At 41.9% G+C, this 12328-nt stretch overlaps 2 protein-coding genes across 4 annotated transcripts in view; one reads left to right on the top strand and one right to left on the bottom strand.

Moving 5' to 3' along the window:
* The first annotated feature begins 8494 nt into the window (after positions 1-8494).
* TBC1D30 (TBC1 domain family member 30) overlaps positions 8495-12328 on the top strand; it is a 98461-nt gene continuing 94627 nt past the window's right edge. For all 3 annotated transcript variants that reach the window (XM_012444957.3, XM_021670232.2, XM_021670231.2), the window contains exon 1: positions 8495-8652. The gene's annotated coding sequence lies outside the window, so the exon portion shown is untranslated. The remainder of the gene's footprint in view (positions 8653-12328) is intronic.
* On the bottom strand, positions 8956-9440 carry LOC135275272 (small nuclear ribonucleoprotein G-like). The gene has a single exon (XM_064376728.1). It carries the CDS (start codon positions 9438-9440, stop codon positions 9210-9212), a length of 231 nt encoding a protein of 76 aa, XP_064232798.1. The 3' UTR covers positions 8956-9209.

The following is a 12328-nucleotide window of genomic DNA, read 5'->3' on the forward strand; positions in this document are numbered from 1 at the left end:
TATTCAACATAGTATTGGAAGTTCTGGCCGGGGAATCAGGCAAGAGAAAGAAATAAAGGGCGTTCAGATAGGAAGACAGGAAGTCAAACAATCCATGTTTGTAGATGACATGATCCTCTATCTAGAAAACCCCATCATCTCAGTCCCAAAGCTTCTTAAGCTGATGAACAACTTCAGCAAAGTCTCAGGATACAAAATCAATGTGCAAAAATCACTAGCATTCCTAAACAACTGTCATGCCAAGAGCCAAATCAGGAATGAACTCCCATTCCCAATTGCCACAAAAAAATACCCAGGAATACAGCTAACTAGGGAGGTAAAAAATCTCTACAAGAAAAACTACAAACCACTGCTCAAAGAGATCAGAGATGACACAAACAAATGGAAAAACATTCCATACTCATGGATAGGAAGAATCAATATCATTAAACCGGTTATACTGCCCAGAGCAATTTATAGATTTAATGCTATTCCCATCAAACTACTATTGACATTCTCCACAGAACTAGAAAAAACTATTTTAAAATTCTTATGGAACCAAAGAAGAGTCTTGCTCTGTTGCCCAGGCTGGAATGCAATGGTGTGATCTCGGCTCCCTGCAAACTCTGCCTCCCAGGTTCAAGTGATTCTCATGTCTCATCCTCCCAAGTTTCTGGGATTACAGGTGTGTGCCACCACACCTGACTAATTTTTGTATTTTTTTAGTAGAGATGGGTTTTCGCCATGTTGTTCAGGCTGTTCTCAAACTCGTGGTCTCAAGAGATCTGCCCACCTTGGCCTCCCAAAGTGCTGGGATTACAGGCATGAGCCACTGCACCAAGTCATCAGTGATTCTCTCTTATATGTAGAGCTTCAGAGAACTTGCGTAGGACCTCCCAGTCTCCCGGTGGCAGAAATGTAGGGTGAGAAAAGCGGATGCCCTTTGCCAATACCACTTCTAGGATTATATTTAGTGGAATTCACTTTTCTTTATGAAAGTAGGTAATTAGTTGGTCTTTTCTCTGGTTTTCATGGTATTCATTCAATTAGTTAATTAACCAAATATTTATTGAGCAGTTACAATGTGCCAGGGATTGTTCTAGGTGACGGACATATATCAACAAACAAAACAGACAAAATTCCTGCCCTCAGAAGCTTACATTTCAGTGGCAAAAGACAGATAACAAAATAAATCAGATTATATACTGTAGTATGTGGGAAGAAGGTATTAAGGCAAAAAAAAAAAAAAAGAATAAGGAAGAGAACTAAGGAAATTGGGGGATGGGGAGCTGCAATGTCAAATAGGGTGGTCATGGAGGGATTCACAGAGAAGACACTTAAGCAGAGACAGACTCTGGTGAGAGCAGTCATGCCAATATCCAGAGGAAGATCATTCCAGCAAGTACAGTGAACTTAAGCCTGCTTTCCTTGTTAGTATTTAGTTTGCCATTTTCCTCTTTTTAGATTTGGTAATGATGAGGAATGGGAAATAATTTTGAAGTTCTTATTAATTTAGAAATGTTGAATGTCAATAACCTATTGTTTTCTTGGTCTTGTTCTTCTTTCCCTTCAGCTCACCTTGAGTTTCTTTATCTGTAATTCCTGATAGAGATTCCCTAGATGAGAATAGTGCTGAAGACTAATAGTTAATCACATCTCTTTTTAGTGGGCAGAGATAGAAAGGGCTGGGAAGTCAACTAAAAAAAGAGATCCAATTTCAGTGTTTACGCCTCTGAAAGTCCTGCTCATTGAAAAGTTTGGCATATGAAGGAAGACCTGTGACTCATTGAATGCCAGGGACAATAGGGAAAGAGACCACAAAAAACAAAACAACAGCAATATTATAAATAATTCTACTACTCTCATTTCATACATTTAAACGGTAGATGGTAACAGTAGTCACTAATATAGTTATAAAACCATAAAATAATATTTCTGGTATAATTTTAAAATTCTGACTACCTAAGGGAAAAATTACAACTTCTGCTTATCTCATATTAACTCCAGTTTCAAAAAGGGCCCTTTTATTGCAGTGCTGGTGTCAAGGTACACCAGATTTCTACCTGTAAGGTCAGGTTCTATTATGAAAATGCCTTGGAAAACAAAACTGTGCTGAACAAACACGAAACACCACTATTGTTCACCAGGTGTGTTGTTGCCCCTTTTTGGAAGCGTGGTCAAGTATTTAATAGCATTTGATTAGTATATATTCATCCATAATGAAAGCCAGACATTTTATAAAAAGCTGACTTTATTCTTTGTGAATAGACGCGTTATTTAGCCTCTCTGTGCCTCGGCTCCCTCAGCTGAAAAGTGGGGATAAAACCACACTTACCTGCTTTATAGGGTTAAAGTGAGGATTAAGTGGAATAATTCATGCAAATCTCTAAGAACAGTGCCTGACATACAAAAAGGGCTAAAACATGTTGCCAATTATTAACTTCACAAAAATATCTACAGTGGAGCGGCACCTTCGAGTTCTACTGAGGTCTAGTGAAAGGTACATCTCGCAAGGTCTCTTGTAAGTTTTTGATTTTACCATCACCAAAACTAGCTCAATTACTGTATTAGTTCGGTCATCTCAAGAACATTTATTAAGTCCTCACTCTGGTTACATCTTGTGTCAGGGAATTAGTTGATTTTAATCCAGTGCTTCGTTTTTCACTGGAGGAAAAAAGTTCACAGCATTATTAATTCCCAAATTTTTGCCAGGTGTTCAGAGTTTTAGAAAGCTTATTGTCAGAGACTAAACTAAGAAGGCTTTTTAAGGCGCTCAGATCAGGTGGGAAAGTGAGAAGGGCTGGTATCGTGTTGCGAGTTTGTCAAGAAGGAGCTCCTGGCGTGGGCCTATTGATGGGTATTTAGAACCCTCTGGCATTATTGCTAGCTGGCGGCTGAATGTGAGGCAAGAGTCTCCCTCTTTTTGAGTTAAATCACGTGCTTGATTAAAAGTGAAGGTGGCGGCGGCTTCAGCGCCCTCCCTCTCCGGGCTGCCGGCTTCTTCCCGACGGTGTTCTGGCCACGTCCCGCGCCTTCTCGCGCACGGGGGAGCGCCCTGGGTCGAGGCCGGCTCCGGCGGCAGGTGGCCCCATGTAGCGCAGTGGCGTGGCCGCCTCCTTCTCGGCGGGTCCGGCGAGGAGGGCAGCGGCTCAGGTGCCGGTGCGGGGGAGGACCGGGAGCCTCGGGGATCCGGAGCCCGCTGGCGCCGCGCCCGGGAGGACACCCCCGGCGAGGACGAGGCCGCGCCTCCTCCCGGAACTGGCCGGCGCCGCGAGGCGGGAGGAGAGGCGGGCGCGGCGCGGCGGCGCCTCGGGGGCCATGGACGTCCTTCCCACCGGCGGGGGCCGCCCGGGGCTCGGGACGGAGCGGGAGTTCCGCGGCGGCGGCAGCGACGCGAGGCTGGAGCGCCGGGAGGAAGAAGCGGTTCCTGCAGCGCCCCCAGCCTCGCCCCCTCGTGGAGCGGCGGGGCGGCCGCGGGGCTCCCGGGACTCGTGGGACGGCGACGAGGACCCGGAGCCCGGCGAGGCGCGCGGCGGCCGCACGAGCCGCACGGCGTCCCTGGTGAGCGGGCTGCTCACCGAGCTGTACAGCTGCGCCGAGGAGGAGGAGGCGGCGGGCGGGGGCCGCGGGCCCGGGGGCCGCCGGCGGCGCCGCGACAGCCTGGACAGCTCCACCGAGGCCTCGGGCTCCGACGTGGTCCTGGGCGGCCGCGGCGGCGCCGGCGACTCCCGCGTGCTACAGGAGCTGCAGGAGCGGCCGAGCCAGCGGCACCAGATGCTGTACCTGCGGCAGAAAGGTGAGGGCCGGGCGGAGCGGGGTCCCGGGGCCTTCCCGGAGCCGGGCTCTCCTTGCCCTCTGCACGCACCTGGGCTGCTCGGCCGAGCGCTCAGACATTGTCTCTTTGGATCTGACGCTGGTATCCACCGTGGCACAGATTTAGTCCATACTTAGTTCTTAAGTTCTCCAGAGTAATCGAATCGAGCATCATTTGATGGAGTGGGCAGGTTTCCCCTCTCCTCCTCCTCCTATCTCCCGGTGTGTTCGCGGAGGCCCCAGGGGAGAAGGTAGCCCAAATTCTAATTTCACCTGAACAGCTGTTAGGACAGGGTTGGAGGTTCTGATGCGTATACCTGAAGCCACCTAGAGGGCGCCGCCAGAATCGAGGCGAGTCCTAGGGCTTTTTCCCTTTTTACTTTTTTTAAAGTCCGCCTTCCCTGGTCACACCACTTAGTGTTTAACTAGTGAGGCAGAATAATTCGATAATGCAGTTTCGAAGCAGAGCGTGTGCATTCTATTTCTGCCAGAACCTACGGTTCCAGGCAGCTCATTAGGATTTTTTCTTTCTTTTTTTCCTTCTCGGTGACAGGTTAGTGGAGGGCCTTCGAGTGTTGGGCTTTATTACAGAATTTAACTGCTGGTACCTTCAGTTGGCATGGAGAGGTCGACCAGAGAAAATGGCCTTGGCTTTCAGCGAGAGAGGCTAATATGGTGTTTTTTTTGTTATGAGACTCTGATGCTTGTGTCTTGAGAATTTTTTTTTCTCATCTGTTCATAATAGCTTGCCTTTCAGGCGGTAACAGTTATTACAGTTGTCTTTTTGTATAGAAATATCAAGACCTCCATTAACGAAATGAGGTGACTATGGAAAACAGATGCCGAGCCACCATAGCATTTCTTCACGGTAATGTGGGCTAAGTCCTTGGGCTAAGTTGCCAAGGGAGGGAGGAAGGAGAAGTCTCTCCTCATTATAAATTGGTCTAGCTGGTTGAGAGGGCAGAGAACAAAAGTAGGAAAAGAATAAATCTGTCTGCTTTCTCAGACCTATGCAAACAGCTTTTAGTTTCCTCTTTTGACTTCCTAGTGAAGATTTTTTTCCCAGCTAATTGTTACAAATGGCTTCCACTTTCCTCCCCCTGCCTGGGACTTTGGCTGTAGCTGTGCCATTTCATTTTATAGGATTATTTTGTTCTCAGGGTGTCTGTGTATGCCACAAGTCCCACAGGGCAATAGTTCTTTCGGACTCCAACAGAATCAATTTTGAAGAAGTATGATTTATCTTTTTACAAGATTTTACATTTTTCTTCACCGAGGAAATTCTGGGGATTAGTGATTTCCTTTTTGAAAGGAAAATTGGCAAGCTAAAGCTTAAATAAAAAGTAATGGTACAACTAACTATGCAAGTCGATTTCGTATGAGTGGCCGCATAACCAATCATTCACGAGCCCTCTAATAGTCTGTTTTGCCTGTTTCAGTCTTACTGCATGGCTACTTGCCTGTTAAACCTTTCTTCCCTTGTAGTCAACCCTACTAAGATGAACAAAATGCCATATCATATTAGTCCTATACACACAAATGCGTGCTTATGTGGGCACACATATATACACACCCACTCTCCCCTTCATTGATAACATCATTCGAGTGCTAAGATTAAAGTATCAGGTGATGATACAGCTGTCTGCCTAAAGAATGCTGCTTATTAGGTTATTTGATCTTTTTCTCAGGCTCAAAAAATATTCCTCCCAATATAACTCCTCTGCATTTAGTAAGAATCTCATGCAATACTGATAGCCTGGGCAGTCTCTCCTCTCCCTGCTAGGGATTTTGCTGTAGCCCCTATTTAGCTATATATTTAACATGTGTAGGTCCTTTAGGTGAGGCACCAGAATGCTTTCTCAGGACATCTGGACTCTCTTCAGTGTTTTTGTGGTTAAGGCGATGCATTTTGGAGTCAGATTCCTGGGTTGATATCCGGCTGCAGTTCCTCACCAGGTGTGTGACCTTGGGCTAGCTATTTAACCTCTCTGTGTCTCATTTTCTTATAAAGAGGGATAATAATAATAACACCTACCTCAGAGAGCTACCTCAGTGGTGAGAATTATGTAAGTTAGAGTGTGTGAAGTGCTCAACAGATGTTAGATATAATTTTATCATATACCCTAGGATTTCTTAGGACACCGAGCACAGATTGTGAGTTGACAATGTCCTTATTTTTGCTCAGTTATTTAACACTGTATAAGAGGCTATGACTGATGCCATGGAGTATTCAAAGATGAAAGAGACCTGTTTCCATCCCCAGGAGGTTTCTATACCAGCAGATGTTGCTGTAAAAGACATTTCCACCCTCAACTCTGAAAAATTTTTCCCATGTTGAACAGTAAATGTAATTCAGAGAATTGGAGTTGTAGGCAACTTAGGGATCACTGGAAATGAGATAACGTAAAAACCCTTTGTGGAGGAAAAGTATAATTTAAATGCTTTGTGATAATATTCCTACCCCTTTTATTTCTAGAAGGAAGATATTGATTTGGTTCTTTGTTTATTTTTGAGACAGAGTTTTGCTCTTGTTTCTCAGGCTGGAGTGAAATGGCACAGTCTCGGCTCACTGCAACCTCTGCCTCCTGGGTTCAAGTGATTCTCTTGCCTCAGCCTCCCAAGTAGCTGGGATTACAGGCATGTGCCACCACACCTGGCTAATTTTGTATTTTTAGTAGAGACATGGTTTCATCATGTTGATCAGGCTGGTCTCGAACTCCTGACCTCCTGATCCACCCACCTCCACCTCCCAAAGTGCTGGGATTACAGGCATAAGCCACTGTGCCCGGTCCAAAATATTGAAATAGTCAAAGAAAGGTATTTGTTCTATCTGAAGGCATCTAGGAATGAAGAACCTCTGGTCCTTTTTCTCATATTTAATCACATTTTCATTTAACTTAAATGTTCTCTTTTCATTATATCCTATTATGTTTAAAATTAGGGGGACAGGAAGAACTAGCCTTTGCCCTCTTCTTCATGTCAATTCCTTATTCTTAAAGTGTTATTTATGTTAGTGTTTATAAAGACCATTCCCATTTGTTTCTCAGCATAATCTTGTATGCTAGGCATAATTTGAGACATGGAGCACACTTCCTTTCCTAAAAGCACTCAGGGAGTTAGTTGGCTGATCTCAAAGCAATCCCTTTTAACTGAAGGCCAAATGCACTTTCCATGGTGAGGTCCAGTATGAGAGCCCTGCATTTCTTTGTTACAGACTCCAAAAGTTGACTTTGACCTCTAGAGTACATTTGTACTTTTGAGCATTTCTTTTCTTCTCTTCTGATTCTCTTTAGTTTCTCCAAATCCCTTTAAAAATGAGTAGATCCAAAACCAAAAGAGGATCTCTAATGAGGGGCTAGCTAGGATCAAGTTGAGTGGAAAACTTCACCTGCTTGTCAGATCATGCTGTAGTGACCAATGATATCAAATGTGACAAAAAAAAAAAAGCCCCCTCCCAAATCTTGATGATTGTTTATATAAAGACAGTAGACAATTCTGGTGACCAAGTTTGTTTTTATCTGTAGAAAAACTGCTGTTAAGGGGAGGGAGAGCATTAGGACAAATACCTAATGCATGCGGAGCTTAAAACCTAGGTGACGGGTTGATAGGTGCAGTAAAGCACCATGGCACATGTATACCTATGTAACAAATCTGCACACTCTGCACATGTATCTTGGAACTTAAAAAAATAAAAAAACTGCTATTGTGAATATTAATTTTATGAATGTAGAATTATTCTAATCTGTTTACATGAAATGTATTTTCTACCATATTTGAAAAGTTACTGAGGCTCTAAGATGAAATATTGTACTTCTAAGACGAAATGTTGTTAGGCTATTGGAAGACTGGATATTTAAAACAAAACCAGTATTGCCACATTCATTTACATTACAAAATATGGTAAAATTATTTACTTTTAGCTCATGATTTATAAACATACATGAGTACTTTAAAGACTTTTTTAAAAATCAGCTGTTAGGTTTATTATTCACGTAACAGACATGCACCTTTTCTGGCAGGGTGTGGTGGCTCACGCCTGCAATCCCAGCACTTTGGGAGGCCGAGGTGGGTGGATCACCTGAGGTCAGGAGTGAAACCTGACCAACATGGTGAAACCCTGTCTCTACTAAAAATACAAAAAATTAGCTGGGCGTGGTGGCAGGTGCCCGTAATCCCAGTTACTCGGGAGGCTGAGGCAGGAGAATCATTTGAACCTGGGAGGTGGAGTTTGCACTGAGCCGAGATCACGTCATTGCACTCCAGCCTGGGTTATAGAAGCAAAAACTCTGTCTCAAAAAAAACAAAAACAAAACAAAAAACCATTCTTTTCTAGCAAGCTTACCATCTGAACACTTCAGTGGTACAAAATTTACATGCCAGTTTTCAGGCGATGAAAGGTAAATTTGCAGCCAGAGCTGGATATGGTAAAAGTAGGAGCCTTTGCTTACATGTTACAGATAGCCTTAAGGATAAATTTACCTTACAGTATCTCTCTCATGGACAGGGCAGATAAATGAGTGACTTACTTGATCAGAATGTCCTAGCTGAATATGAACATGTAATCTTGAGTGAAAACCTAGAATTAGTTGGTTTAAATGGATGTTCTAGATATTTATCTTTGGACTAGTATCACATTGGAATTTGTGTGCTTCTCAAGGTATTAATTGTTCTATTCTTATTTTTCTTTGTTGATAGACACTAATGAACTGAAGACGATCCTTCGAGAGCTAAAGTACAGAATTGGTATCCAGTCAGCCAAGTTACTTCGGCATCTGAAGCAGAAAGACAGACTTCTGCATAAAGTGCAGAGGAACTGTGATATTGTGACTGCCTGCTTGCAGGCTGTGTCACAGAAGAGAAGTAAGTACTAGAAGGAGGGGTTACTTCTTTTGCCACATGTGACTATAGTGTTAGGAAAGCTGAGCCAACAGTCTTTGTGTTTTTGAATATATTGAAAAGTTTTAAATGCCAGCTTATACACTCAGACCTAAGAACAAGGAACAACTAAGACAGCTTCCTATTTTTCAGTTAAAATGTATACTTCATGTCTAATGTTATAACCTTAGACATAACCTTATTATTCTAGATTTGAGATAGTACTTACTTTGACAATATTTTTACCTAATGCTGAATAATGATTAAAATTTTATTTTATTTTTCACATTTAACAAGATTCGTCCACTTTAATGCATAAAACCCTTTTGAATCAATGTCAACCAGGAAAATTCATGTCAGAAAAAATTGGAATGAAAGCTAATATTCTATATTCAGAACATCTGAGAAAACATTTTTGACTATTACAGAAGTTTATTTAACAAAAAGTCTAATATGAAAATGTACATGACCTAATTTTTACATCATAGTAAAATAGGCCCTATGGAGAGAGGACATGGGTTTCTCCGCTGAACAGCCATTATTTATACTCGTTCCAAGGCTTCTAACATGATGATACTATTTCCTTGTATTACCACCATTCCAATATTGTTCTGTTGTCTGCTAGTTGCCATCTCCACACATTCATCTATCACAAGATTCATAAAGGGATCAAATCCCCGCAACATTCCTTGGACATGTCTGCCACCATTTAATTTCAATGATAACTTCTTGTCCATAAATTTTTTCAACTCGGGAGGGTGAGCTTTACTCATGATGGCTACTCCGCGGGCACACAGAGTAAAATTTTATTTTTAAAACGGCATCACATGCCGGGCATGGTGGTTCACACCTGTAATCCCAACACTTTGGGAGGCTGAGGCAGGTGGATCAACTGAGGTCAGGTGTTTGAGGTCAGCCCGGCCAACATGGTGAAACCCTGTCTCTACTAAAAATACAAAAATTAGCCGGGTGTGGTGGCGGATGCTTGTAATCCCAGCTACTTGGGAGGCTGAGACAGGAGAATCGCTTGAACCCAGGAGGTGGAGGTTGCAGTGAGCCGAGATTGTGCCATTGCACTCCAACCTGGGTGACGAGCAAAACTCCCTCTCAAAAAAAAAAAAAACCCAAAAAAATCCCAAAACCAAAAACCAGCATTACATAAACATAACCTAAAAGACATGTCCTTGTTCTCTTATTCTCTGTGCTGCTACAGTAGGTGAATTAAATAATTGATTTAGAGAAATAGATTCTTGTAACAGGACCTTAACAACTTGCTCGGAAATCTGAGGATGGCAAAATATTTTAGCAAATGAAGCCTATCTCTTGCATAATCATAACTAAGAGCTATATGGGAGCTGTGTGGTTTTTTAATCAAATTAAAAATAAATGGCTAAATTGCTGATTTATATTAAATACTAGGTGTAAACATTGTGAAATTAATTTTCCATGCAATAGCATTATGTTTTATTCTGCTAACATTTTCCTAATTTTGTTTTGCATTCTTTATTAACATGCAGCATGGCAGAACAGTATGCTCAGGTATGGTAAATATAGGCACAGTGATGTTTTTGGTAAAATGCCTGTGACAGCTTTTCAGGTGCATGTGAAAGTTGCTTTTTGTTGCTCTTTTACTCAGTCACATTTTATATATAAATTGACACCTCCTAGCAAGTTAAAATGTGTTTGCTTTCATGAAATAATTTTTGGGGCTTCATGAGTTTCCGGTAACAAAATTAATGGCTTACATTTTCTTATGTTTATTATTAAAAGAAAATTCTGTATTTCCTTGCTTCACTTCTATTGTACTACTGTTTATTATCACTAAAGTATTATTTATGCTCTTTACTGAAGAAGGTTTTACCTAATGGATATTAACAGAGCGCTGCAGGCCAGGATAATGGATATTAACACAGCGCTACAGGCTGTGGCTCATGCCTGTAATCCCAGCAGTTTGGGAGGCTGAGGCAGGTGGATCACATCAAGTTAGAAGTTTTAGACCAGCCTGGCCAACATGGTGAAACCCCATCTCTACTAAAAATACAAAAATTAGCTGGGTGTGGTGACATACCTGTAATCCCAGCTACTCTGAAGGCTGAGGCAGGAGAATTACTTGAATCCAGGAGTAGGGGGTTGCAGTGAGCCAAGATCGTGCCACTGCACTCCAGCCTGAGCAACAGAGTAAGACTCTGTCTCAAAAAAAAAAAAAAATGCTGCTCGATTATCACAATAATATCACTATAGTTCATACCAAACAGGAATGTGGTTGAGTAGACTGACTTTGAATAGGCTTTTCTACAGAGTCAAGCACTTGTCTGACATAGCTAGACAAGGAAGAAGGGTGTATGTGTGTGTGTGTGATTTGTGTGTAGCTATTGAAAGTTGGCATGTGTTATAAGGTATTTGATATTTTTCCATGAATTCTGATTTACACGTGTTAAGTTAAATATTTTCCCCTTCTATTATGAGGTACCTTGGTTTTGATTTTTCTCCTTTCAACTATGTTTATATTCTACTCATTACTATAGTTTGTACCAGCAGCTAAAAGCACAGAATGGTAAATGCATGGGTTTTCAATATGTGGGAAAGGACAAGGGAGGATGGAGCAAGTTCAGGAGACAGAATAATATTAGGCTAGTCCAGGGTCACAGATTGGTGGATTCTGTTGGTAGTTACTAGGGACTGATCATCATTTAGAATTTGAATTTACTTGATTTATAGCAGGACTGGCATTTATGTCATTTGAGGAAAAGGTGCCCACAAGGTGTCAATGTAATTCATTGAATTTGTCAATGCATCCTTCCTATGTATTTTAGTTTGTCTTTTTAATTCCCCCCAAAGTTTTGCATTTCAGAGAATATGGGGTTGTCTGGCACCTTTCCTTGAGAGTTCAATTCTGTCTTTGCTAATAAGACCCTATTCAATGGAACAGAATGCTTTTTTTGGTGAGAAATAACTGCATTAGAATTATTATTCTCATCATAGCATACTGTATTTTGATATAGACACTGTCAGAAATTTGACTAAATGGTTATTTACCCATCTTAAAGCTCCAGAGGTTAGCTATTTCATGACTAAATCCCAATTCTAGTAGTTTCATGTTTTGCCTCTTTCCTCAAAGTCAACTAATTCTAAAGAGTTGAGATTAAAAAAAAAGAATTGAAATTTCACTATCACACGGAATAACATATTTACTTTTTTGTATGTAGTATGTAAAAGTTCAGACAATCCCCATTTTGGCCTCTAGATTTGATGCTTACGGTTTTTTGCGTAAGTGACTTTTCCCTTTTGTCTTCTTTTTCTTCTTCTTTTTTTTTTTTTTTGGAGACAGTCTTACTCTGTTGCCCAGGCTGGAGTGCAATGCTGCAGTCTTGGCTCACTGCAACCTCCGCTTCCCGGCTTCAAGTGATCCTCTTACTTCATCCTCCCAAGTAGCTGGGACTTAGGTGGGTGCCACCATGCCCAGCTAATTTTCATATTTTTTGTAGAGACAGGGTTTCACCATGTTACCCAGGCTAGTCTTGAACTCCTGGGATCAAACAATCTGTCCTCCATAGCCTCCCAAAATGCTGGGATTACAGGTGCGAGCCATCTCGCCTGACAGATTTTTCTCCTTTTATAACATGCTATAGAATAAAAATCATTTTATTGTTTTATTAAAATG

The sequence above is a fragment of the Aotus nancymaae genome, unplaced genomic scaffold (assembly GCF_030222135.1).
Source record: "Aotus nancymaae isolate 86718 unplaced genomic scaffold, 86718_ANA_hifiasm-v0.15.2.pri h1tg000016l, whole genome shotgun sequence".
Lineage (NCBI taxonomy): Eukaryota > Metazoa > Chordata > Mammalia > Primates > Aotidae > Aotus > Aotus nancymaae.